At 42.5% G+C, this 22,412-nt stretch overlaps 2 protein-coding genes across 2 annotated transcripts; one reads left to right on the top strand and one right to left on the bottom strand.

Annotated features, from left to right (window-relative positions):
* The first annotated feature begins 32 nt into the window (after positions 1–32).
* Positions 33–11,719, top strand: LOC129366067 (tetratricopeptide repeat protein 16-like). The gene is made up of 13 exons (XM_055039653.1): positions 33–141; positions 616–782; positions 967–1,057; positions 1,133–1,270; positions 2,401–2,504; positions 3,249–3,375; positions 5,119–5,333; positions 7,896–8,158; positions 9,424–9,568; positions 9,642–9,807; positions 9,870–10,006; positions 10,096–10,237; positions 10,802–11,719. The coding sequence occupies exons 1-13, from the start codon at positions 124–126 to the stop codon at positions 10,943–10,945; spliced, it is 1,857 nt and encodes a 618-aa protein (XP_054895628.1). The 5' UTR covers positions 33–123; the 3' UTR covers positions 10,946–11,719.
* A 1,609-nt stretch (positions 11,720–13,328) lies between these two features.
* Positions 13,329–18,542, bottom strand: mymk (myomaker, myoblast fusion factor). The gene is made up of 6 exons (XM_055039698.1): positions 18,396–18,542; positions 17,457–17,571; positions 16,022–16,170; positions 15,149–15,265; positions 14,894–15,034; positions 13,329–14,329 (listed from the first exon to the last, which is right to left on the bottom strand). Exons 1-6 carry the CDS (start codon positions 18,528–18,530, stop codon positions 14,126–14,128), a joined length of 861 nt encoding a protein of 286 aa, XP_054895673.1. The 5' UTR covers positions 18,531–18,542; the 3' UTR covers positions 13,329–14,125.
* Between the last annotated feature and the right edge of the window lie 3,870 nt (positions 18,543–22,412).

The raw sequence follows: 22,412 nt of genomic DNA, 5'->3' as shown, positions 1-22,412 counted from the left end.
AGCCCTGGTGGTGTTTTGCGTTGGTTTCCATGGAAACATTGAGAGTCAATGTTAAAGTGTAGAAACAGAAGCGGAAGGAAACGAGGCAGATGCTGCAGCAGCTGAGCAGCTCATGCCAACAACATGGACGATGACCAAACAGTGAGTCAATTATTAACAAACAACGTCAATAAAGACAAAACAGAGTTTTCAGGGTTAGATAACTGCTTAGTTTCGTAACTCAATCCCAATAATGAAATTGATTGAAGCCTAAGCTTTAATCAATGAGTTTTTTTTTTTTTTTTTTGGTTTCTTTCATTTTTGTTTTTAATTTCAATCTAGGATGTTTTTGTTCAGTCATTTTTCATTTGGTTGCTTTGACTTTTGTGCATTTACCTTTAATTTTAATCAATTTTATTATAAAACTAAATTAAATGTCAAAACTATTTTATTTTTTCTATCCTAATTTTATTTATTTCAAATGAAAAGAGATTTTATGATAATATTTTAGTAGATCTGTTTTATTCTTGTCTAACCTTCACCTGGTCAGAAGGTGAAACAAAAACGTATCTGATAAAGTATTGTGAGAATGTTTGATTCTTGTCTTTATTGTTTCCAACCTCTGCTGTCCATCAGTATGACGATGGAGAAAGTGTGTTTCCCCCCGAGGTGAAGCTGGAAAGGGCCAGGAGAAGAAGCACCTATGTGGACTTCAGTGATCGGCTTGTGGCAGTCAGAGATTATCGCTTTCTCAAACCAAAACTGAATCCGGACAAAATCATTAAGGGCAAAGCTGCAGAGCAGTGAGGACAAAATCAATTACTAACACACTCTGCAGAAGAAAACAATTCACCGCCAGAGAGCATCTACCACAGAATTTTCTGAAATTGATTCCTGAAAGATACAATTAAACCTGTGGATGATTCATAGCAATAATATGTGCAACATTTGATTCTTGGAGGCAATAATTAAAGCTTTTCATTTCAGTTTTAGAAGAGGAAAATGGGCGATGGAGAGGTTCCAGTATGAGGAGGCTGTGCTGTGCTTCACCAAAGCCATCTACCTGCAGCCTAAACAGGTGAAAACTCACTAACAATATTTGCTTTTGATTTGGGAAACAGACTTTTGATATGTTTGAACTCTTCTGCCGCAGATTGAGCTGTATGTGAGCCTGGGCGATGCTTTCATTCAGCTGTGTGACTTCCAGTCTGCAGCCGACTCTTACAATCAGGCCAGTTTTCTGGAGCCGGGAGCTTTCAACGCTCGACTGGCCTTCATCTACTACATGCAGGTGAAACATTTCTCTTTAGGGAAATAAAGAAGTGTTGTATTTTATTTGTTCTGCTGATCTTCTTGCATTTCCAAACTGAGGAAACAATTTTACTATTTTACTGTGAATAAAACTGATGGTTTCTGACAGCTGGCGTCTTAAACGGATCAGCCCAGTTAAGTCCAGTTCTGTTCTGACCCGAAGTCCTGCTGGTTCTGCTCATTTTGTCCTTTGTTTGGGTCGGGGTCAATACAAAAACACAGATCCAATCTGAACTGGACTCTTCCTTATAAAAAGACCTTTAACAGTGAATTAAGTGTTTGGCACAACTTCACAAAAAAGCTCCCTTATAAATAGCTAATAGTTATAAATATGGTTTCAATTCATTTACAAACCATTTATATCTCATTAATAACTGTTTATTACAAGATTTGAGTAGCGTTTGTCTCTTTCTCACCCTTAATTAATGCATAATAAATAGTCCTGTCATGATAAAAAAAATACTGGATAATAAATTATCCCACAGGTTATTGGGACACATAATAATATTGTTATTTTGAAACCATTTTCCAGTCATATAATGGTAATGATGTCATAATAATGCAGAATCTCATTCTCAAAGATCAAAAAGTTTGAATTCTAATGAACATTTAACACTGGAACTGGACAAAAACAATAAACAAAATAACAAATAAAATGAATTATAAAGTAAACAAAATGATCCTTCAAAAAAGGACCAGTTGAGACCAAACTGAAGAATTTATCATCCAGTTTTTGGTAAAAAGAGAAACGATAAATCATGCAAATGGAAATTATTGAGTTAGTTTTAATTGCTTATTGTGACAGGCTGAATAATAAACACTGTATTACAAAAATATCACATTTTAAAGTCACTTATAGGCTTAAAATAAGATGCTAATGAGTAATGTTCTGACTGAAGTCCTGGTCCTGGTTCTGGTTCTGTTGTGTTCTGACTGAAGTCCTGGTTCTGGTTCTGGTTCTGTTGTGTTCTGACTGAAGTCCTGGTTCTGGTTCTGTTGTGTTCTGTTGTGTTGTGTTCTGACTGAAGTCCTGGTTCTGGTTCTGTTGTGTTCTGTTGTGTTGTGTTGTGTTCTGACTGAAGTCCTGGTTCTGGTTCTGGTTCTGTCCAGGCTCAGTGTCTGTTCGACCGCGGCCTCTTCCAGGAGGCGCTGGACGTGTTCGGGAAAGCTGCCGAGCTGAAGCCGGAGGCCGCCTACGCCTTCAGAATCAGAAGGTCCGTAGAATCTCCTCCCGGTTCTGGTTCTCACAGAACCAAGCAAATAACAGCAAATCAACAAAAAGAGAATCTAAAAATAAAAAACATGATTTCATGTTAGAAACTTATTTTGTTTTTATAACCATTAATATTTTTACTGTATTTTAATCAACAAGATTTTGAGACAAAATGTTTGTTTTATTGTTTTGTTTCTGTTTCTGGTTTATTAGGATTAAATTGATTTAAAGTGACAGATGAACATAGATTCACATGAACCTTTTGTTCTGCAAAACATTAAATCTCACCAAGTATTTTGCTTCATTTTCTAGTTTAAATATATTGAGATAAGACAAAACTAATTTACAAGTAACTTTTCAGTAAGAAACAATAGCTTAAGTCAATTAATATTTGTGATAATTTCTAGATTATTTAATTTAAAACATGGGAAAAAGTTTTGTTAAAAGGGAAATGGGACTCGTACCTTTTGATCGGTATCAATTAATTATTGACTAAAACATTCCTATATCTTACTTTAAGTTTGTTTTGTCTTATTTCAAGTGCCTGAAAATATTTGCAATATTCGATAGTCGGGTTTTTGCTGTTAGTCGTTTGTACAGTTTGCTTTTCCTCCACATCTTTTCCAGGCTTCCAAAACTCTGAGAAACTTAAAGCTCATTTTATTTTCCACTCCAGAATCAGATTAATTGTGGTTTTTACCCTTCAGGTCAGTTTTCTGTGTTTGAGTCTCGGTTCTCGTTGCAGCCTGGCCTGCCTGGCAGCCGCAGGGCGACACAGCGACTGTCTGAAGGAACTGGACCTCATCATCGCAGAGGGTCCGACTGCCGAGCTTCACGTCTTCAGAGCCAGAGTTTACAAGACCATGAACCAGGTGAGACCAGAACCAGAACCAGGTGAGACCAGAGCCAGGTGAGACAGGAACCAGGTGAGACCGGAACCAGAGCCAGGTGAGACCAGAGCCAGGTGAGACTGGAACCAGAACCAGGTGAGACCGGAACCAGAGCCAGGTGAGACCGGAACCAGGTGGGACCAGCACTGTAAAAACACTAAGTCCTACCAAATATTTCTGATCTGGGTTCTACTGCAAATATCTTGGTACAATTTAAATAAGATGTAACTAACTTGTTACTAACAAGTCATTTTTTTAGTAAGATATAGCAGCTTGTTTTATTTGTTTAATATTGATGAAAAAGTTCTAGTTCTGCTATCATTTCACTTCACTGACAGAAAAACATGTTTCCATGTGATTCACTTAAAACAAACTGAAAAGTTTGATCTTATTTCCAGTGTGTTAATAACACGATTGTTGTGTTCAAGTTGTGACAAAATACTTGGTAAGATTTTGTATTTTTACAGTGTAGGTCTCACTTGGTTACACTGTAAAAAGTTTTACCAAGTAGTTTTGATCTAGTTTCTAGGGTAAATGTCTTAGTACACTTGGAATAAGAAAACTAACTTTTAGTGATTTTTCATCAAGATACAGAAAATGAAATGTTTATGTGCAACATTTGTGCAGCCAAACTGCAGCGTTTAGTCAGAGCTGCTCTGGTCATCTGAAACACGTCCATCATTCACTCACTGCATGCAGTTCACCTGCATCGCCTGAAGCAGTGCTTCTGCATTTCAACCCGCAACCTTCTGACTTCCAGGTAACCAACCAGAAACCTGTTTTTTTCTGGTATGTTTGCAATAATTCCCCCCTTTTCAGTCATTTTTGGCCAGAAGCTGAGCCCAGCACGGTTCCCTACTTCCTGCTCAGCGTTTGGTTTTCCTGACGCTCAGTTCAGGTGTGATGAAGCCGGTTCAACAGGACAGTCAGGATCTATAATTAGCAAATGAAACCAAATCATTAGTCAGAGGAATCTGGAGGCCAGCTTTCATTTCTCCAACGCTTTGGGTGGCTTTACTTCACAGACAGAAACATAAAACCTGTTGAACATGTCAGAGATCAGGCAAAGTCACACACTGGCATTTATACGACAACTGGGAATCAGAGTTTAAATAATCACATGACTTCATTAAGTCCACATTTATAACATATTTAATTGCTATTTTTACATGCATACGTTCCGGTATGTTTCTGGTACAACCGTAAATCCGACGCACAAGCGGCTTCCGCTAGCATCTGCTAACAGCTGTGCTAATGGCGATGGAAAGCCGTTTTTCTCGGCCCTCTGGGCTGAATTACTGCTTTAAAGCGATGTGGAAAACACTATTGTTGTTTTCAAGTTGTGCTAAAAGCAGTTAGCCTGTCAGCGAAGCTAAAATAGCATCTGAGTGCTAAACGTGCTGCAGACGTTACCGTCAGTGTCCAACTCCACATTTCCAGAAGCTCCTGAAATGCTGGAAATGTGATTGATAGAGGAACATTTTGCTCCGATCTGATGGTTGAATAACATAAATAACAGGTTAAAAATAATACATGCATTTGTTTTTGAGCTGAAGTGTTTATTTATTCAATAAGTAAGTAGTAAATGGAGTTTATGTGAAATTTATACATAAAATTAGATTCATTACTTACAGACTCTGCATTTAATTTGATTTAAAAAGTTGTTTTTTAATTCAATGATGTGAATATTTTCAGCCCTAACTGCAGGACTCTGCCTCTCCTCAGACAACCCGTTGCATCCAAGACGTGCGGTCAGCGCTGAAGTTGGACCCGGGCTGCCGGGAGGCCAGAGCGATGCAGCAGCACCTGATGGAGGCCTGCGAGGAGAACAGGCAGCAGGCGGTGATCCGGATGCTGTCAGGCCAGCTGCAGGAGGCGCTCTGCCTGATCAACGCCGCCCTGGAGAGCAACCCGGAGAATGGACAGCTCTACCTGTTCAGGTGGGATCATCTGCAGCCAGAAGGTTTCTATTGGTGCATCGTCTCCCCGGTCCGGTTTGTTTTAATCCAACTCCAGTCCGGTTCGCTTTAATCCAACTCCAGTCCGGTTTGTTTTAATCCAACTCCAGTCCGGTTCTCTTTAATCCAACTCCAGTCCGGTTCTCTTTAATCCAACTCCAGTCCGGTTCGCTTTAATCCAACTCCAGTCCGGTTCGCTTTAATCCAACTCCAGTCCGGTTCGCTTTAATCCAACTCCAGTCCGGTTCTCTTTAATCCAACTCCAGTCCGGTTCTCTTTAATCCAACTCCAGTCCGGTTCGCTTTAATCCAACTCCAGTCCGGTTCGCTTTAATCCAACTCCAGTCCGGTTCGTTTTAATCCAACTCCAGTCCGGTTTGTTTTAATCCAACTCCAGTCCGGTTCGCTTTAATCCAACTCCAGTCCGGTTCGTTTAATCCAACTCCAGTCCGGTTCGCTTTAATCCAACTCCAGTCCGGTTCTCTTTAATCCAACTCCAGTCCGGTTCGCTTTAATCCAACTCCAGTCCGGTTCGTTTAATCCAACTCCAGTCCGGTTCGCTTTAATCCAACTCCAGTCCGGTTCTCTTTAATCCAACTCCAGTCCGGTTCGCTTTAATCCAACTCCAGTCCGGTTCGTTTAATCCAACTCCAGTCCGGTTCGCTTTAATCCAACTCCAGTCCGGTTCTCTTTAATCCAACTCCAGTCCGTTCGCTTTAATCCAACTCCAGTCCGGTTCGCTTTAATCCAACTCCAGTCCGGTTCGCTTTAATCCAACTCCAGTCCGGTTCTCTTTAATCCAACTCCAGTCCGGTTTGTTTTAATCCAACTCCAGTCCGGTTCTCTTTAATCCAACTCCAGTCCGGTTCGCTTTAATCCAACTCCAGTCCGGTTCGCTTTAATCCAACTCCAGTCCGGTTTGTTTTAATCCAACTCCAGTCCGGTTCTCTTTAATCCAACTCCAGTCCGGTTCTCTTTAATCCAACTCCAGTCCAGTTTGTTTAATCCAACTCCAGTCCGGTTCTCTTTAATCCAACTCCAGTCCAGTTCTCTTTAATCCAACTCCAGTCCGGTTTGTTTTAATCCAACTCCAGTCCGGTTCTCTTTAATCCAACTCCAGTCCGGTTCTCTTTAATCCAACTCCAGTCCAGTTTGTTTTAATCCAACTCCAGTCCGGTTCTCTTTAATCCAACTCCAGTCCGGTTCTCTTTAATCCAACTCCAGTCCGGTTTGTTTTAATCCAACTCCAGTCCGGTACGCTTTAATCCAACTCCAGTCCGGTTCGCTTTAATCCAACTCCAGTCCGGTTCGTTTAATCCAACTCCAGTCCGGTTCGCTTTAATCCAACTCCAGTCCGGTTCTCTTTAATCCAACTCCAGTCCGGTTTGTTTTAATCCAACTCCAGTCCGGTTCTCTTTAATCCAACTCCAGTCCGGTTTGTTTTAATCCAACTCCAGTCCGGTTCTCTTTAATCCAACTCCAGTCTGGTTTGTTTTAATCCAACTCCAGTCCGGTTCTCTTTAATCCAACTCCAGTCCGGTTCTCTTTAATCCAACTCCAGTCCGGTTTGTTTCAATCCAACTCCAGTCCGGTTTGCTTTAATCCAACTCCAGTCCGGTTTGTTTTAATCCAACTCCAGTCCGGTTCGCTTTAATCCAACTCCAGTCCGGTTCGCTTTAATCCAACTCCAGTCCGGTTTGTTTTAATCCAACTCCAGTCCGGTTCTCTTTAATCCAACTCCAGTCTGGTTTGTTTTAATCCAACTCCAGTCCGGTTTGTTTTAATCCAACTCCAGTCCGGTTCTCTTTAATCCAACTCCAGTCCGGTTCTCTTTAATCCAACTCCAGTCCGGTTGTTTCAATCCAACTCCAGTCCGGTTCTCTTTAATCCAACTCCAGTCCGGTTCGCTTTAATCCAACTCCAGTCCGGTTCGCTTTAATCCAACTCCAGTCCGGTTTGTTTTAATCCAACTCCAGTCCGGTTCGCTTTAATCCAACTCCAGTCTGGTTTGTTTTAATCCAACTCCAGTCCGGTTCTCTTTAATCCAACTCCAGTCCGGTGCAGTTAAACCAAAACAGGTTTCGGTGAGACTGTTACAATAAGCAAACCCAAGATTTGTATAATTTATTGTTTTTGTGTTTTTTCCTCTTTTTTCATCCAAACCCTGGATGACTAAAGTCTTCAGTCTGCTAGGATTTTTAAGGATGATTTTGTTTACAGAAATGTTTTATCTTATTTGTTGTTTTGTTTATTTATTGTTGATTTTTAAAATGTCTTCCACGTTCAGTAATAAATGTTCATTAGAATTTAAAGTTTATTGATTTCTCAGAATAAGTCAATACCATTACAAATCAACAGTGTTAACATCTTGGATAATTTATCCTGCAGAAAAATTTGCTACAACCTTGTCTTGGTTTGGATCAGGTTGAAGTGAACTCTGGTTCAGTCTGAATGCAGGAAATGGGTCAGTGTCTTCAGAGGACTTTGTGTTTCCTTCATGTGAAAACATCCGAGTTCTGGTTTGAAGCAGCTTGTCTCCCTCCAGAGGGATTCTGTACCGACGTCTGAAGGAGTTCATCTCGGCCATCGAGGATCTGGTCCTGGCTGCTGAGCTCTGCGAGCCGAAGGAGGAGGAGAGAAAGGAGAGCAGCCCTGAACTGAAGGAGGTGCAGCTGCAGCTGGCTCTCACCTACAACGACTTCGCCGTCCAGTGCTTCAGCAGAGGCCTCTACGACGAGGCGCTCCTGCTTCTCAACAAGGCCATCAAGGAGGACAAGAACCTGGGCGGCCTGTACCTGAACCGAGGAGGTGAGCTGTCCAATCATCCTGAAGCAGGAATCTCTTCTGATACCTAAACCATCTTTTGCACTTGATTTTATTCTTTTACTGCCTGTTCTTAATGCCACAACTTCACCAAGTTAACAGGAAGCTGACCCACAGACAGGAAATGACATCTTCATGCTTCTGTTCTCCAGACTGAAATCTGAAGGACTTAAAACATTCAATTCAGCTCAAATTATTTATATTTTATTTAACAAATTAGTTTTTAAAGTTTCCTATCGCAGTAAACTCAGCAGGTTTCTTTGAGTCTCTGACTTTCACTGGATTCCCTTCAGCAGGATCAGACAGTTTGAGTTAAATGTTCCCACTGAGCCCTGAAGCTGCCAGAGCTGCTACCTGTGCAGGTAGAGCCGGCGCAGCAGGAAGTCATGTGACCCGGAGGAAAACCGGATCAGAGGAACCGGATCAGCTCTGACCCGGTTCCTCTGACCCGGTTCCTCTGATCCGGTTCCTCTGACCCGGTTCTTCTGATCCGGTTCCTCTGATCCGGTTCCTCTGCTCTCACTGCAACCAGCAGAGTTACACTTATAATAAATCAATTATTAAAATTGTTAAAATGATTTTTCTTTGTGTATTTATTGCATAACTGAGACATTTAGTGTAACTCTGTATTTGTTGCATTGTTTCACTAACAACAACAATAATATTTTTTTAGTGTAGTAGTGAAACTATTGTTTTAGTTATCAATTCATAGATCAATCACTCTGATCAGTTAACCCGATAAACAATGAGCTTCTTCTAATCAATTTGTGTTTTTAAGAAAGAAAATAAACATTTTATTGCCTAAAATGTAAGTTATGAATATTTGATCATCTGTAGCAAAAAATATTTCAATCAATGAGATTTTATTTTTTATTAGAGAATTTGAACTGATTGAAGTTTGTTTTTGTCCTAAATGCCAACGATGTGAATGTGGTTCTGCTGGTCTCTGTTGGGTTCTGTTGGGTTCTGCTGTTCTGTTGGGGTTCTGTTGGTTCTGTTGGGTTCTGCTGGGTTCTGCTGGTCTCTGTTGGGTTCTGCTGGGTTCTGCTGGGCTCTGCTGGGTTCTGCTGGTTCTGCTGGGTTCTGCTGGGTTCTGTTGGGTTCTGCTGGGTTCTGCTGGGTTCTGTTGGGTTCTGCTGGTTCTGCTGGGTTCTGCTGGGTTCTGCTGGGCTCTGTTGGGTTCTGCTGGGTTCTGCTGGGCTCTGCTGGGTTCTGCTGGGTTTCTGTGACCCGGTCTGTGTTCTGGTCAGACTGTTTCTTCAGGCAGGCCGACTGGTGTTACGCTCTGCTGGACTACCAGCAGGCCGAGGAGATGCTGAGTCCCAACGAACCGGCGCTGAGGCTCCGCCTGGCCATCATTCACAGCACTCTGGGCTCCTTCTGCTTCCAGGACTGGTCAGAACCAGAACACCAGAACTCCCACAAGAACTCCCTCACAGGTTCAGTGACTGTGTGCTTGTGTCTGCAGGTACTTCCAGGACGCAGCCGACATGTTTTCCTTGGCCATCACGTACAACCCGACCACCAGTCAGTACTATGAGTACCGGTCGAAGGCGCTGCGCCGGATCCAGGACCTGAGGGGCGCCAGAGAGGACCTGATCCGCCTGCTGATCCTGGACCCCGACAACGAGGAGGTCCTCAGCCGATCTTCACATTTCACTCAGGAAACCTGATGACGGTGTGTCTGTGTGTGCAGATCCCCCCGATGATGATGAACCTGTTCCCCGGCAGCACCGTGACCCAGGTTCTGTCCAGCACCAAGGGGCAGTCGCTCCGAGACGAGCTGGAGGAAACCATCCGGGTCTGGGACTCTTCTTCTGATCCAGAGAAGAGGTTAGGTTACGAGATCAGTTGACGATTATCAAGAATGGATTAGTGGTTTCAGCCTCAGAGACGGGTCTGTCTGTTCGGTTTGTTTTTAGCCTGGAAGAGAGTCTGACCGGCCTGAGTTTGAGCAGTGAGGACCCAGAGGGCGAAGCGTTGAGCCTGTCTGAAGCTGCTCAGGAGCTCCGCCTGTGTGTGAGCAGGAAGGACCTGCAGAACGCAGCCAAGGCCCTCCTGCAGGTACAACACATGTTCGCTACATTTCTGGCACAAAATCATTCTGAGATAATGACATCTTAGTGAGGTCAGTTTTAAAAATGTAAATCTAAACTGGCTGCTGGTGGCCACACCCCTCACCTTAATGTTTACACTCCAATGTGAAAATGGCTGCAAACAGATGTGCAATTACACAACTGCACATGTTTGAAAAGCAGAAGTGGAACCTCCTGCACAACCAATAAGAATGCAGCGGTGGTTTCTGGATGGTAAGTCAACAACAAAACACTTTTCCTTTCCAGCAGCCATTGTAGACACAGCAGTAAAACCAGCTGACCAAATGTGCTGGAGTTCCACTTGAGTTGCTCGGTGACAGCGCAGTGCTCACTGTAACCCAACAATAGGAACGTTTTTATTAAACGGCTCATTTTCCAGACACCAAAAACCTGATGTTACTGCCACAAAACGGCTCGGTATTTTTAAAGTGTTTTTAGAAGCAGCTCAGACTGAAGGACAAAAATATTCAAAATGTGAATTTTTCATGACTGGTTTCCTTTGCCGCTGCTGAGCGCCATGCTGTGTGTCTAGGTGGACGAGGCCGTGGAGTCCTTCATCCCCGTCTGTCCGGTCCTGCGCCAGAGCAGCAATAGCGCCTCACAGTGTCCACCAACAGCAAGCGCATCTACTCTTCCACTGCCAGAAAATCTGAGCTGCCTGGGGTTTGAAAAATAACACCAGCGTTCATGTCCACTCCTAATCTGTTGTTAGATTCTCTGTTTTTACGTTTCTACTTCCTTAAGATCATCCAGTAATAACCCAATAAAACTACTGTAGTGTTTCCATTTTAGAGATATATTAATCCAGCCACAAAGCCAAAAACACAAAAGTCAAATAATGTAGTGAAAGAAACCAACAGCATTTCTGAGTCCAGCTGTAATGCAGCGTTTAGTCCAGCAGGTGGCAGCAGAGCCACAGTGTGAGTCAGTCAGCTGTAATTTTATTGTTTTATTGTTTTATTTAACTTGGAGATTGAATTTAAAACTGTTCTGCTCAACATGGTTGTATAAAAACACACTATGAAATAAAAAGATATTCAACAATATTAAAATAATAATTAGACTGTTGAGAAAAATTCTCCAAAAGCCTTAAAATAAAATAAATAAAGCAGGTTCTTTGCTTCTAATGTGAATAAATTTATGACCTGTGATGAAAATCCTAGTATAATTATTATTTTAAATAAATTAACAGTTGCTATTTATTGACACACCTTTATTGTAAATGAAGAGTAAAATTGTATTTTAGCTTAAAATGATCAAATATTTCAAATCTGTCATTTATGACTGTTTTTAACTGGACTGTTAATATGAAACAAAAGCTGATTTTTCTGTCACTTTTTAAAATAGGAAAGACAAGAGAACATGTAGGTAAAGTGAAAAGCTGAGTAATAATTTAAAAGTTTGAAACCAGGAAGGATGAGGAGCTTTTTGTATTTATCTTCTTGTCCTTTGATAAATATGGTGGAAATAAAAAAATCTCTTCATCTTTGTTCTTTTCTTGAAGATAAAATCCCCAGCAGTGGTTTCATCCCTGCTGGGGATTCAGTTTCAGCAGCGCAGACATGTTGTGACTGCAGCTGCGTGAGGCGGCTGACCTGCAGCATTAACAACAGCTGTGGCAACAGCTGACCCACACACACACACACACACACACACACACACACACACACACACACACACACACAGACCCGGTCGGAGCAGGAGCTGCGGCACACCGGCTACCACGGCGCAGTAAAAGCACAAACATGCCACACATACCAGAGAGCGTCGCCGTTCTGAGCTCTGAAGACGTTCAGGCTGAACATGTGAGGAAGATCTGGACTCCAGGAAGCAGCTGGAACTTTGCTGGCATTAAAGCTGCAAGACGCAACTTTTATAAAACATTTTGTTCTTACATATCTGCTTAAATTGTCAAGACAGTTTGGTATAAGACAACCTGTGTAAAAAGCTGCTCTACTTTCTCCTAGAAACTACCAATCAGAGCCAGCCGGCGGGACTTAGTGCTGTCACTCAGGCCATTGTAAAGGCTAGTTAGGATGACTAACTGTTTGTCTGATGGCAGATAAAAAGATTTCCTATAATTGGAAGTCATTGCTATGACTTTCGCACATTTAGTAGCGTGTTCATGAGGATGATTGGCAGCGCTAAAACCCGCCTCCTGGCTCTGATTGGTTGTTTTTGGTGCATTTCTTCACAGCAGTAGCAGCTCAGGATTGATCTTTTAACAGATTATTTGCCTCATAAACTCACAATAAATATGGAAAAACATATTTTTCACAAAGTAACAACCATGAATTCATCAGAACATTTATCAGTTTCATTCTTTACCTTTTCTTTCTGGAATACTTACTGGACCTGGTTAACTGCAGGATTGGTTTTGGTCGTTAAACTTCCTGCAGTCGTTCACAAACGTTTTTTTCTCCCTGAGATTTAAAAGATGAAAAACAACAGAAAGACGTTTTAAACCCAGAGAAAAACTAAGTTGACAGAACTAATGATTTATAAAATTCAACATAAAAGGTCAAAAGCTCTAATGATGAAATTGTTCTGTGTCAGTGAACGCATCACATCCCCAGCCCTCCACGCCACAACAGGAAGCAGCTGCAGCCTTGCAGAAGGTGTCCAGTCCTCCCAGTTTGGTCCCAGTGTGGGCAGAAAGCGGCCCTGAAGGAGCTGCTTTTCACACCGAGCGGGGCAATAAAAGGCTCGCCTTACCGTCCTGTCAGGGCCCAGACACAAACAGCTCTCTGAGGGCGCGGAGCCGGCGGTTTGGCCCCCACTCAACGCATTCCCTGACGGGGAGGCGGGGGGCGCTCTCGCCGCGGACGCAGACGGTTTGGTCTGTTTGTAGACTTTGGGTCGGGTTCGGTACAGGTGACGTGCGGCGCGCTCAGCTCCCACTGAACCCGGTCTGTTCCTGTTCAATTAGATTAGAGGTTCTGGACCGAAGTATGTGGCGTCGGAGAATTTCTCAGAGAAACAGAGACGTTAAAAGCTGCTGCACTTCAATAAAATATCACATTTATTTTAAAAAAATACACAAACATCAGAACAAAGTGAAATAAATACCTCATCACGGAGAATCGGGGCCAAAATCAGAAAATAAAGTGATATTACGAGAATAGATTCATAATATTGCAAGGATGAAGTCGTCGTATAAAGAGAATAAATTTGCAGTCCTATGACAAAACTACAAGCAAAAAGACACAAGAATGCATTTAAATGAGCATTAAGAGAATATTTTGTGATTTTTCCTCAGCGTGGCCCTGATGCCGTCGAACAGCAGAGACAGAGGACAGCAGGAGTCCACCTGCTCCTCCAGAAGACATTAAGACGCCAGAGACAGACTGATGTCCTCGTGACGTCTCTGGCACCTGCAGGACGGATGAAACGCCTAGCTGTGCTTTACAGTCTAATAATTCTCAGAAGCCGCGTGTTTCTTTCCTAGGAGCGATGGAAAGGGAAGGAAGAGGCGAGCAGACCGCCGTTTTCCCCAGAGGAACATCTCTAAACACAATTTATCCATTTTGGAGAGATAAACCATCTGCTGGTCTGATCATCTCATAAATCGCGCTGTCAGTTTTACAGGCTCGTCTCGGCTGTCTGTCTGTGTCGCGTGTCCCGGGTTCTGATCTGACGTCTAATTCACCTCAGAGTTTTACATCGGGTCACGTTTGTTTGTTTATCATCTGGCTTCCAGTCGCTGGCGGATTCCTCACATGGCTGCTTAAACAGAAAACCAGCCAGGTCGCAGTTTCTGGGTAGGAAGGAAAATCCACATGCGGGTCGGTTTCCTGAGTCCTGACAGCCGCTTGGTGCCGGTCCAGCGCCGCCGGCCCGTCCGGCTGACCACCGCTCACTTCCAGCCGTTCAGCTCCTTCAGCTTGCTGACGCTCGTCCCTTTGACCGGCGGGGAGGGCGGGGGGGCGCAGACCGGCAGGGTGGGGGTGCCGGACCCTCGGGGCCACAGCTTCTCCGTGGGGAGTCGCCACACCGACCGAGACGACTTCTTCTTCTGTGGTTTGTTTGTCTTTTCTTTGGAAGAACCCGGCGACATTGTCTGGAGAGCAAACAGAGCAAAGATAAAGAAACAGAAACCAGAGAGCTTTACTAAAATATTCACAGCCACATTCAAATGTTTCACCCTCAAGCTGAATGTTTCCCTGTTGATGCCAGGAGCGGCCATTTTGAAACATGAAGTTTGATTTCATTAGATTTTCTACAGACTACAAATGAAAAGCATCATTAGCCGTTAGCACTTAGCATTATGTTCCGCTCATACTTTGTTCCCACCAGTCGGTACCAGAAGTGATCCGCGCCATCTTGGTAGGCAACGCAGCACAAAGCAAAGATGAGCCACGGCTTCCAGACCAGCGGACAGAAAGTATGTATCAAAATATAAAAACACATAAATTAACAAAATGGCTGCTGTTGAAATCGACTTGTATGACTTGTGGTTGCAGAATTTTCCTTTTGCAATGTGTTTTTTGTGCGTTTCTTGTGTTTTTTTTAGTTAGCATCTTTTGTGTGTGCTGCTGATTTTTCTGTGTTTTTGCAACCTGCCAACATGTGACCAGCTTCCTGGGTGTGAATACTTGTGCGTATGTCTCTGAATGTGACGTACGCAGCAGCAGAGCGTCAGGCAGGTGATCTTTGCAGCGTTTTCTCCCGTCCCGCCGTAGCGGTTCTTTTTGGGCAGCAGCAGCACGAAGGACACGGCCAGAGACAGATGGTAGAAGCTGTGGACGTAGGCGTAGTCCCACTCCTGCAGGCCAAAACAAGACAGCCGGACTCTGTAATTAAAACCCAAACAATCGACTCGCAGATGAGCGGCAGACATTTATCTTCTGGGCTGGGCTTTGTTTTCACAATGAGGCACCTCAAAGTAGAAGCGCAGCATCAGAGCGAGGGCGCCGAAGCAGCAGCCTGGACCGACCTGCTGCGTGTAAACGCTCTTCTCTGGGTAGACGGCCCTCAGCTGCTTCATCTTCTGCAGCTGGAACAGCAGCACAACATCAACCAGATAATAACAAACCTGGCCGACTGGAAGCAGCACTATCAAAATAAAAGCTTCTTAAAATGCAGACCATGGAGGGAAAGTCGGAAAGAAAGAACTCAGAGCATCAGGAGAGATTCACAGTCAGAAATTAATACAATTATTTGAGTTATTTAGAGAAAAAGCAGAAGTTAACTTTTCAAAACATCTTGTAATTATAATATTATTCATTTATAAATGTTGCAGTTTCAACTAATTATCTGGTTTACCAAATAAATATTTATTTATTTGGGAGCTAAATATCGAGCCATGGTGGCCACGCCCCTATAATGCCACGCCCCTATAAGGCCACGCCCTCTTTAAGACCACGCCCACTGCACAATGGGCGTGGCCATAGATGCAGGCTTTTGGTCTGTATCTTCCATAAACATGGAAGCCAGTTTATTCGGCTTCAATGAATAAACTGGAAACAGTTTATTTGAAATTAAATGTTTCAATGTTTAGTTTTGAACTAAATATTGAATTTGGAGCTAAATATTTAATTAGTTAACTAAATATTTAACCTGCTGGTTAGATATTTATTTTATTAGTTATAATGTTTTTAATATATTCAAACAAAATATTCTCTGAATATTTAGCGTGAAACTGACATTTATAAATACATAAATAACATGGTGAAAATTGTTTTCCTCTAAATAACCCAAATTATTTCTGTTACCATTTAGCTGTTATCTTTACAAATGGCGTCTCGCTCACCCATTTGATGGTGATGATGAAGACGGCTGATCCGATTGGTCCGGAGTAGATCCCGTAGCCCCAGCGGTCCTGGTAGATCCTCACGGCGATGGTCAGCACTCCAAACATCGATATGGTGGAGCGTTGCGGCTCGTCAAAGTCTCCCAGGGCTGAGAGACGAACAGATCAGGTCTTTACTGGACGCTGCACCCAGTCTGGACGCTGCACCCAGTCTGGACGCTGCACCCAGTCTGGACGCTACACCCAGTCTGGACGCTGCACCCAGTCTGGACACTACACCCAGTCTGGACGCTGCACCCAGTCTGGACACTACACCCCAGTCTGGACGCTGCACCCAGTCTGGACGCTACACCCAGTCTGGACGCTGCACCCAGTCTGGACGCTACACCCAGTCTGGACGCTACACCCAGTCTGGACGCTGCACCCAGTCTGGACGCTACACCCAGTCTGGACGCTGCCCCCAGTCTGGACACTACACCAGTCTGGACGCTGCACCCAGTCTGGACACTACACCCAGTCTGGACGCTACACCCAGTCTGGACGCTGCACCCCAGTCTGGACACTACACCCAGTCTGGACGCTACACCCGGTCTGGACACTGCACCCAGTCTGGACGCTGCACCCAGTCTGGACGCTACACCCAGTCTGGACGCTACACCCAGTCTGGACACTGCACCCAGTCACACCAGTTTGGTCAATGTTCAGGTACAATCAGGTCAAATTAAGAGCAAATCGAAATAAACACGGCAGAAATACAAAATATTAGTAGTATTTTTGCTCTAGTTTCTAGTCAAATATTTTTGTACACTTAAATATTCAAAAGTAAGTTTATAAGTAACTATTCAGCAAGAAATAAGAGTTTATTTTAAATCAGTAATATTTGTGAAAAGTTCTTGTTCCACTGGGAGATTATTTCATTTATGTGGGAAACATCTTGTAACAAGTGAAATAATCAGCCGGTGGAATAAATATTGTTTTAAATCAATATTAAGGAATTATTGACACAAAACAAACTCCTCCATCTAAAATTTACTTTCATCTCATTTACAGTGTACTAAGATATTCGCACTAGAAATTAAACCAAAAAGTACTTTGTAACATTTTGTGTTTTTGCAGTGATGCAATCAGAAACAGAGATCTAATGTCATTTAAATCAGATTCATTCTGATTGGAGCCCCATCCAGCACAATGTTGCACATTTTAAAGATATTTTTAGGGACATGTTTGATACAAGCGAAAGACATTCGAGCCAATCAGAGGACTCAGATGTTTGAGTCCTCTGATTGGCTCAGTCAGACGCAGGCAGAGCAAACGTTTGCTTCAGTTTGCAACATTTGCAACATTTGTTGCAGTGAAGATGCAACAAATGTTGCAGCAACTGCAGCAGCAGGCCAGGACATTTTGAACCTGTGAGTGAGGCGCTGTCCGTCGTTACCTACGAGCGTGACCCACATGGAGAGCGCCGTGCCGTAAACGCTGAAGAACTCCAGGATGTCGTATCTCATGAAGCAGAGGATGGAGAGGCCTGGACCGTTGCAGGCATGATAAATCTGCAGCAACAGAGTCACAGTTACCCTTCACAATAAAGTTACCGCAACATGAGATTTTTATACAGTCTAATAATCAGCTGATTCATTGCAAAAATTAAGTCATTTTTTTACATTAAACCTTATAAATAAAGAATATTAAAATGATTGTCAATGAGAAATTAACAACTATAATGAACAAAACAGCTCAAATACACAATAATAGGAATTTTAAAATTAAATTAGCTCTTTATCTGATTAACATTACATTAATGATAACTTTTATATTTCATTATGATTTTAGATTTTTATTTTTTCATTTTTGTTGTTTGACTACTTTGTTGATTTTCTTTCAGTAACATTTTAAAATATTTTATCTGCTAATTTAATAATAACCATTATCTGATTTTTAATAAGTCATTTAATTAGTAAGTATTTGGTTAATACATAAGTACTTAAAGTAACATTATTTAAATTTATGTATTTTCTCAACCAATCAAATCAAATTTAACATCATAAAAATACAAAATTAAAAAGCCCTAAAAACATCATAGTCACCAAGAGAGAAACTAGTGAACATTATTAGTTAGCAGCTCATCTGAATCATCCAACACATCAAACATCAACGTCCCAATAATCCAGAACAGCAATAAACAGGTGAGGTTTAAAGGAACTCAGAGTTCCAGCTGTTTTGCAGTTTTCTGGAAGTTTGTTCCAGATTATGGAAACAAATGTTTTGTCACCAGCTGATCAAGTTTTTCCTGCTTATGTTTCGCTGTAATGCATGAAAGCAGACGGTGGGATCGTCCTTCCCGCTGCAGGTCAGTGAAGCGGTTTTGGATTCTCACCGCGGTGAAGAACATGGTGAAGAAGTAGACCATGGCCTCGGTGTGGAAGCCCCTCTTGGCGGCCACGCTGGCGGCCGGCAGGAACACCAGGCTGCTGGCGGTGGGGAGCAGCATCTTGGCGATGAAGGCGCCCATGGCTGGATCAGACTGAGGCGGTTTCACAGGAGAGCGTTTCTGATCTGCTCCTCTCCTCTCTGTCGGTCGGTCGGCGGACAGCTGTCCTCTGAGGCCATTTAAAGTTTAAACGTCCCTGATGACGGGGCCATGTGGGCCGCTGGGGCCGTGCTGCTGGTGACCAGCTGTCTGCATACCAGCGCCTGCCTGAGGCAGGGCCAGGACCAACATGGCCGCCTGTTTCTGTGAGCGGCTGCAGGTCGACGTGAAGCTTCTGTTCCATGTTGGATTCTTCTCTTCCAACTGCTCCTGACTTTATCATTTCACTTTCTGGGGATAATTTCTTCCACGTTGAGACCAACGTCAGCTGCGTTTCCATTTACCATAAAATAGCACAAACTGAAGTTATGAAAATAAACTTAACAGAAACATTCAAATAACAAAAAAAGCCTCAATAGAGAATAGAAACAAAGCAGCTGAAATGAAACAAATGTTTAAGTTTTGGTCCCAATAGAACCGAGTCCAGTGAAAACACTGCGGCATTAACAGGAGTATGGAGTCATTCGTCCTCCCTGTGGACGTGTGACTCCAGCAAACTGCCTGAATTCAAACCACGTCATTTATAAAGAGCCGTTTCTGCTGACACCACAGCAAAACCCAGAAACTGTCGCAGAACAGAAACTGTCTCAAAACAGATTCATAATATGTTCAGAAAACGATGGGCATGAATAGATGGATGATTTCTTCTTCTGCTCTGTGCTCATGTAGGAGGCGTGGAGGCCGTGAGCGACTGGGACCAGTTTATGGAGCCTCACTGGTGTGTCAAATTAATTACCACTGAGCAGGAATAAGTTTGGTGATGTTTCACTTTCTCTGAAGCCATTCTGAGACTTTTCAGGACATTTAAGAGGATTTTTAGCCATGAAACCTTTTCCAATGAGCCTCCGCCTTCTTGGATTAGCAGGAGAAACTGTAATTTGCTGAATTTAAAAACCGTTTCTCTGCAGTCGAACCTTCAGTGCCATTCTCCAGCACAGCTTTGAGGCCAGTCTGATGATTTGTGTGGATGGGAGAGGAGAGGAAGAAATGCAGAGTGAGTCCAGCTTTCTGCTGCTTGGAGGGAATCCGTAGTTTTTATTTGTCACTTCCTGTCGGGGAGAAGATTTTATAGCCGGCTTCACTCTGCGGTTGCTCGTCACGAGGCTGTATGTCTTCATTACGGGGTTTATAAGTGTTGAGCTGAAATCCTGCCGAGTTACGCCCATTTAAGTGCAGACATCAGCTGGGAGCACTGGTGAAATGCTGCGCTGCTGCAGCTGGAGAGGAAAAACCTGTCGCACAAACATGGTGAAAGGTTTACGTTTTGGTAGATTTTTTTTCTTTTGTCTCGTTTTGATCTGTTTTACAATTTGCTTTTGATTCAGATGAACAAAAACTTGATTCAGAAAAAAGAAAAACATCCCTGTTCATCTCAGTCATTATCAGGATAAAATAACTAGACAGATCAATAATGGATAAACTGATCAAATATTGACTTTTAAATGAGTGAAAGTAGCGCCACAGGGAGATGAAGTTCAAAATGTTTCCCAGAGTTTTAGGATCAAAGCTGCTGTTAGACCAGAAAAAACCTTCAGCTTCTGCGCCAATGCGTTTAGCGGTCTAGCATTTTTGTTCACTTTGAACTTGGCTTCTGCTAAATGTTTTGTTTTCAGAATAAATTGCTAATTTACTTGGATTTTTGTTAAACTTTCAGTTGAACAAAGTTCTGATTGTTTGCTAATAGCAGAGCTAAACAAACAACTTTTTATTTGTTCAGTTTAGAGCTGCATGTAACACTGATTTTAGATGCACTCTTATAAGTGTTACTTCTAAAATAAACAAGTTTCCACCATTGTTTCCTGCTGTTGATGCAAAGAGCAGCCATCTTGAAACGTAAAGTGGCGTTCCAGTTGATTTTTACGACTGGGAAGTTGGAATTTCCGAGTTCCACCTACAAATAGGATGCACCACTAGTGTGTTAGCAACAGCTTCTGTAAATTACCATGGCGGTATAGCACTTAGCATTAGCAGAAAAAATATCTGTTATGACTGAATCAGGTTTTACTGCTCAGTAAAAATCAAATGGAGAAAATTGAGACTTTATGTTCTGCACATTTATCAAATATTTTCCAATAACCATGTCAAATTAAACGCAACTTCTGGATTCGGGGTTTTATATTAAAAAAGGCAGAAAATCTGAGCATCTTCCCACCAGCTAATAAAAGCTAACATGAAGCTGTAAGGCTACTGAAACAGCTGAACCATCAACCATCACATACTGGACATCAACTTTTAACCTGACTGGACCAAAACCAGTTCAGTCCTGTGATGGTCACACTGTGTGAATGTAAACAAACCTCATGTGACACATCAGGCTAATCATCAGGCTAATCATCAGGCTAATCATCAGGCTAATCTGTGTTTGCCTCCCAGAACCTTATTTGACTCTGAAGGATGTCTGAAGACGGCGTGGCAGCAGTTGGCTCTGCTGCTCCCCTCTCAGCTGTTGCACCTGCTCAAAGGCTCGAGGCAGCAGCACAAAGGGTGCAGTATGACAGAGGACTCCCACCACATGCCTCTGATTCCCAGGGAGTTTCACCAAGCAGAGCAGGCAGAGGACCGGGGAGGCTAAACCACACCATCTGCCGGGAATCAACTGCAAATACGACGCAAACAAATCTGTTGGCAAAAATAAAATCTTCCCTTCTAAGGCAGCAGGATGATCTCAGCCTGAAATCCAACCTTCAGTGGAGGAAAATAAAATGTTTTAGTCGTTTTTTGATTTGTTCCTGTTTGTTGGATGAAAGCTCAATCTTAAAACTCAGAGGTTCGGTAAAGTTGATCAAACTCCTCGCGTTGTGCAGGACAGAAAACACTTTTTTTGGTTGTAAGCGGCGTGTGATGGGAACCGCCTCGGTGCAGTTCTTCATATTTATACCCCACGGAAACAGAAAGTCATGGATTAGACGTTCCCAGGAACTCTGAACTAAATGAAACAAAACATTCCTTTTAGTTTTATGTTTTCAATTAACTCCTGTATTTTGGTATTTTTAGTCGGTTTTATTTATTCTACTTTTCCCTGGATCCTCCTCCAGCTGCTCATTTTCCCCGTCTTATATCCCTGTGTTTGGATTTTCAATAAATATTCACATTCACATGATTCTGCCTCCACATCGCCTGTGTTTGGTGCTGCAAAATGTGACAAAATATCCTTGAGTTTTCATTTATGTATTAGGAATTAATAAGATGTATTACATCTTCTTCGCCTGATATTTTTCCAGCTGAATAAAATAAAAGGCCGACTTTTTCCCAATTATTATTGTAATATCAGAACAATAAAAAAGGTTACTGACATATTTATCAGAGGTGGTAAATCTGAGTCCTTTGTGTTTCAAACATTCATCAGGAGACTTCAGAGTCAACATTCACAGTTCCTGAGCACAAAGGGTCACAAAGGGTCACCAGGTCACATCAACACTGAACAATAAATGCAACTTATGCTCCAGTGCATCTTCTATGTTTTTCCTTCTCATGTCACATTTTTTAACTAACGGTTTGTTGTAAACGTAGAAATCCCATCAATCTGCATGGAATTCAATGCTACAACTTTTATTTTGAAGGACACTACTTTCCTAATGTCATCAGAGCCTTTATGTGGCTCAGCAAACGTGCTAATAGCCCTTCAAGAAGGTTTGTGCACTTATATATGTCAGCTAATGTCAAAGAGGAAAAAGTGATGCAGAATGCAAAGTTTATAAGAATAATTGCCGTCTCTGACAAATCAAACCGTTCCTTCAGAGTTTCATGCTGCGGACGCTGCTCAATGATTTTTAAGAAATGACACGTAGAAGTCATTTAGACCAA

The sequence above is a fragment of the Poeciliopsis prolifica genome, unplaced genomic scaffold (genome assembly GCF_027474105.1).
Source record: "Poeciliopsis prolifica strain line A6 unplaced genomic scaffold, Auburn_PproV2 SCAFFOLD014, whole genome shotgun sequence".
In the NCBI taxonomy this organism is placed as follows: Eukaryota; Metazoa; Chordata; class Actinopteri; order Cyprinodontiformes; family Poeciliidae; genus Poeciliopsis; species Poeciliopsis prolifica.
Note: the sequence above shows the minus strand (reverse complement) of the source record. Positions and strands in the feature narration are given on the sequence as shown.

What these genes read in the sequence shown, in the direction of transcription:
- LOC129366067 (XM_055039653.1), top strand. An exon ending in TCTACCTGCAGCCTAAACAG is followed by an intron (nt 1,058 to 1,132) that starts GTGAAAACTCAC and finishes CTTCTGCCGCAG; the next exon opens with ATTGAGCTGTATGTGAGCCT. An exon ending in CCTGTACCTGAACCGAGGAG is followed by an intron (nt 8,159 to 9,423) that starts GTGAGCTGTCCA and finishes TGTTCTGGTCAG; the next exon opens with ACTGTTTCTTCAGGCAGGCC.
- mymk (XM_055039698.1), bottom strand. Translation starts at nt 18,530, where the DNA reads ATGGGCGCCTTCATCGCCAAGATGCTGCTCCCCACCGCCAGCAGCCTG. An exon ending in TCATCATCACCATCAAATGG is followed by an intron (nt 15,266 to 16,021) that starts GTGAGCGAGACG and finishes CTGCTGTTCCAG; the next exon opens with CTGCAGAAGATGAAGCAGCT. An exon ending in TGCTGCGCTTCTACTTTGAG is followed by an intron (nt 15,035 to 15,148) that starts GTGCCTCATTGT and finishes TTTGGCCTGCAG; the next exon opens with GAGTGGGACTACGCCTACGT.